The following is a 4975-nucleotide window of genomic DNA, read 5'->3' on the forward strand; positions in this document are numbered from 1 at the left end:
CTCCTGGGCTCAAGCGAGTCTCCTGCCTCTGCCTCCCAAGTAGCTGGGACCGCAGGCGCCTGCCACAATGCCTGGCTATTTTTTGGTTGCAGCGGTCATTGTTGTTTGGTGGGCCCGGGCTGGATTCGAACCCACCACCTTAGGTGTACATGGCTGGCGCCTTAGCCATTTGAGCCACAGGCACCGTCAAACTCTCGGGTTTAAGTGATTCTCTTGTCTCAGCCTCCCAAGTAGCTGGGACTACAGGCCCCAACCACACCACCCCGCCATTTTTAGAGATGGGGTCTGACTCTGGCTCAGGCTGGTCACAAACTTGTGAGCTCAGGCAATCCACCAGCCTCGGGTCTCCCAGAATGCTAGGATTACAGAAGTGAGCCACCGTGCCCCACCAAAAAAGTTTTAGAAGATATATTAACTTGGAAAAGGCACTGCCTTAAATCCGCCTCCCTGATTAACAGGGTTAGGGGTGGTTTCATAAAGGTGAAATGAATAATGTATGAAAGGAGTGAACATTATTATATGTGTGGGGTGGGGTGCAGGGCATGTAAGCTCAGCGAGAAATCATGCTAGTATACGTATTTTATGAATAAAAAATGGTGGATAAATCATTCATTAGGGTGGGATTTTTAGTATAATAATGGAGCTGGGGGGGTAAGTGGTTTTCTTACTTTTGGGCACAGGCTCAATGGTTCTTGGGGACAATCTGTAGTGTTATTTTGTCTTTCGCTAAACAAACAAGTAAAGTGCGGTTATTACAGTCCATTTCAGGACTGTAATGGGGGTTGCTTTTGCTGTATGGGGGAAAAATATGAAAAGGAAGTATCAATGAACAGAAAGTTATAAAGTTCTGGTTCGCATTTTTTACTAAGACTTGTTTCTTTTCTGCTTTTTAAAGGACTAGCTGTTAAAGGCTACTCGTGCTGAGATTAACATTTGTTACAGTCTTGTTCATTCAAAGCTATTCTAGCAGTTTCAGTTGTAACGTGAATATTAAAAATTTATTTGATATGAGGCAACTACTAATTTTTCGATTATCGAATCAGTTACACATAGAAAAATTAAATCTATTTGCAAAACAAATGTCCACGCAAGAAGTACTTATCCTAGTCCAGTAAAAGACTGGTTCTGTGTACCGATGTAGATCAGGCAAAAAATGTCTGCCCCCACGATCCTTTCAACTGACTTGGGACAAAGAACTAAAATAGAGAGATGGGAGACCTAGGAAATGTTGCAAACGCGAAGTGATACGAAACTCGAGGGGAATCACTACTGACTGAGTTGATTAGGGTAGTAAGCTCCGTGGAATTGGCGGGATATGATGCCCAACCACTCACGTCCTAGACCTAGAAGGTTGTTCCCGCTCACGGGGCTCGAACCGGTTGGTGGTAGTGCTGGGAAAGCCTGTGCCGGTCGCCGGCCGACGCACAGCCATTTTCTCTGCCGAGCTCCTACGGCTGCTCCAGTGGCCGCAGGGCAGCCGTGGCCACACGTGGGGCCGCACTCCGCCCGCCACTGCGACCACCTCAACTCCCACCTCTTCTCTCAACCTCAAAAAGCCGCTCGCCCCCTCGCCCGCCCGGGACGCCGCCTCACCGTGACTCCCGGCCCATGCTTCTGGCTGCGCGAAAGCCGACGCCCTAGGGTACGACGCGCAAGCAAACGGGACAAAGAAAGAGGCTGCGCTGCCCTCGTCGAGCCAAGCGAGAATCCACACTAAGAGGCGGTAGCAGCTTCGGGAACGGCGGCCACTCCGGCGCGGCCAACGAAAGAAAACAGGACGTGCTGGCGCTGGCGGCAGAAGAAAGGGAAAAGCCGGCCGGAAGCCGCGGCTTCTCCACAGCGCCCCCTGTCTGTGGGAGGGCGCGCAGCGCCGGCGCGGCGGGAAAGGGAGGCCTGCGACCGGTTCCCACACCCCCTGCACACGCCCGCTGGTGGGCGGGATCTAGACCAGCGCTTCAGCCTCGCCGGCGCCAGGAGGATCTTTCCCGGGAGGACCGGGAAAGACACCGAGGCATCTCCAGCAGTGGTGTCCTAGGGTCTGTCCTGGGGAAATTCACAGCCTAGTGGTGGAAACAGACATGCCTTAAATTGAGCTAAACAATGTGCTGAGCTTCTCCACACACTCTCTTTGATTGTCGTGTGCCCGACCTGTGCTGGATTCTGCGGGGAACTCACACTCAGGTGGGGGAAATAGACGGGAACGAAAACACAAGCAGATGTAATAGAGCAAGGAGAGGCCGCCACTGGAGAAGGGTTCAGAAAAAGTTACCTGAGGTTAAAATAAGGTACCTTTGAGGTGAGATTTGAGAAGACCCTCATTGAGGAACTAAAAATACATAAGCAAAAGATTACAGTGGTCCTCAACATTGCCTGCAATGACCAGCTTTAAAAACAAAACAAAACAAAACAGAGGCCAAGGTGGGTGGATCGCCTGAGCTCATAGGTTCGAGACCAGCCTGAGCGAGAGCGAGACTGAGACCCCCGTCTCTAAAAACAGCCAAGTGTTGTGTCGGGCGCCTGTAGTCCCCGCTACTCGGAAGTCTGAGGCGAGAGAATCGCTTGAGCCCAGGAGTCTGAGGTTGCTGTGAGCTGTGACGCCACCGCACTCTACCAAGGGTGACCAAGTGGGACTCTGTCTCCAAAAAAAAAAAAGAAAGAAAGCTGTAATGGATTTGAGGAGAGACTATCATTTTTACTTTAAATACTTCTGTACTATTTTATTTTCTCACACAAAGATGAAGAAAAGTCTCAATTTGTACATTTTTCAAAATTCATTGATCTGTATGCTTCAATCTAGTGTTTCACAGTATGTAAATTTTTCCTCAACTTTTTTTATCTTATTTATTATTTAGGGAAGCATAGTCTTCTCTGTCACTAGGACTAGAGCTCACTGCAACTTCAAATAAGATTACCATACTTCTCTAATTTTTACCTTTTTTTCTTTTTTGTTTGTTTTGAGCCAAAATCTCACTATGTCGCCCTTGGTAGAGAGCCGTGACATCACAGCTCACAGCAATCTCAATCTCTTGGGTTTAAGTGATTCTCATGCCTCAGCCTCCCAAGTAGATGGGACTACAGGCACCTCCCACAATGCTCTGCTACTTTTTGGTTGTAGTTGTCATTATTGTTTGGTAGGCCCACACTGGATTCCCAGGCTGCCAGCTCAGGTGTACATGGCTAGCGCCCTAGCTGCTGAGTTACAGGCGCCAAGCCTAATTTTTATTAACACCATCTCACTCTGTCACCCTGGGAAGAGTGCTATGGCATCATCACAGCTCACAACAACTTCAATCTCTTGGGCTCGAGCAATACTCTTGCTTCAGCCTCCAGAGTAGCTATAACTACAGTCACCCACCATGACACTTGGCTAGTTTTTCCTATTTTTAGTAGAGAGGGGTCTGGCTCTTACTCTTGCTCAGGCTGGTCTTGAACTCCTGAGTTCAATCAATCCATCCACCTTGGCCTCCCAGATTGCTATGATTACAGGTGTGAGCCTTATTGCCTGACCTAATTTTTTCATTTTTTATAAAGTCTGAGCTCTTGCTTTGGGTGGTCTCAAACTCCTGGCCTCAAGCAGTTCTCCCACCTTGGCCTCCCAAACTGCCAGGATTAGAGGAGTGAACTACCACACCTGGCCTGACTTTTTAAAAACGGAAACCAAGGAGTAAGACTCCAGGGAAGTTTTTGCTCCTCCCCTGTGGCTTGCTCACATGTGCCAATAGTGAGTAGCATTGAAGGGTAGAAACTGGAGAGTCTGGTAGTCCCTGCTAATGGTAAAAACAGGCTAGACACTAAGGAGGGCCAAGCATTTTGAGCCACTATAAATCGCTTGGATATGGGCTGCAGGTAAGGACCGTGGATTTCAGTCTACAAGTCATAGAAAACCACTAGTGTCTTAAACAGTGGGGATGCTGAGAAGTGGTAAGATCTGGATTGTTTTCTAGAGGCAGTTCTCTAATCACTAATAAATTGGATGTGAGCTGAGAGAAAGGAAGGAAATGAAGATGAACAGAGCTTTTGTGAATTATTTTGAATTTGTGGAGATGAGAAAGGTATGGGAGCATATTTGGTGAAAAGTCAGTGGTGTTTCAGCCATGTGGTCTTTGATCTACCACACTCAGCTGGTCTTTAACTTTTAAAACAAACACAACTTGAATATTCCTTAGAATCACAGAATTTATGTTACAGCTAGAACAAATTTATTTATTTATTTATTTTTGAGACAGTCTCTCACTAGCCCTGAGGTTGTTGAGTCCTATGGCATCATAGCTCACTGCAACCTCAAACTCAGGTGATTCTCTTCCCTCAGTAACTGGGAGTATAGGCACCTGCCACAAGACAAGCTATTCTTTTCTCTTTTGAGACAGTCTCAATTTGTTGCCTGCAGTAGAGTGCCATGGAGGCATAGCTCACAGCAACCTCAAACTGTTGGGCTCAAGCGATTCTCTTGCCTCAGCCTCCCAAGTAGCTGAGACTACAGGCGCCCACCACAACACCTGTCTATTTTTAGAGACAGGGTCTCATTCTGACTCAGGCTGGTCTCAAACCTGTGAACTCAGCCAATCCACCCGCCTTGGCCACCCAGAGTGCTGGGGTTACAGGCATGACGCACCTCACCAAGCCACTATGTATAGATCTTAATTATTTCTTCCATTTAATATTATGGCGACCCCTTTTATTCTAAATAACAGTGTTCTTGCAGGGTGCTGCTGGACAGGCTCCTGGCAGGGCTGGATGAGCCCATGTGCCCCCATGTGGAATTATTTATTTGCTTGCAAGGCCTCCTTTCTATCATAGAGAAAGTCATGAGACCGGATGCTCTAAGAACCATAGTGCCATAGCCGGACATTGTGGTGGGCACCTGTAGTCCCAGTTACTTGGGAGGCTAAGGCAAGAGAATCGCTTAAGCCCAAGAGTCTGAGGTTGCTGTGAGCTGTGACACCACAGCACCAAGGATGACATAATGAGATTCTGT

General features: G+C 47.8%; 1 protein-coding gene across 1 annotated transcript in view; it reads right to left on the bottom strand.

Annotated features, from left to right (window-relative positions):
* Positions 1 to 1758, bottom strand: part of DDX46 (DEAD-box helicase 46) — a 93916-nt gene extending 92158 nt beyond the window's left edge. Inside the window, exon 1 of the mRNA XM_023514712.1 lies at positions 1594 to 1758. Coding sequence (XP_023370480.1) covers positions 1594 to 1610 — 17 coding nt within the window. The 5' untranslated portion in view covers positions 1611 to 1758. The remainder of the gene's footprint in view (positions 1 to 1593) is intronic.
* Between the last annotated feature and the right edge of the window lie 3217 nt (positions 1759 to 4975).

The sequence above is a fragment of the Otolemur garnettii genome, unplaced genomic scaffold, assembly GCF_000181295.1.
Source record: "Otolemur garnettii isolate 467f Iridium unplaced genomic scaffold, OtoGar3 scaffold00003, whole genome shotgun sequence".
In the NCBI taxonomy this organism is placed as follows: domain Eukaryota; kingdom Metazoa; phylum Chordata; class Mammalia; order Primates; family Galagidae; genus Otolemur; species Otolemur garnettii.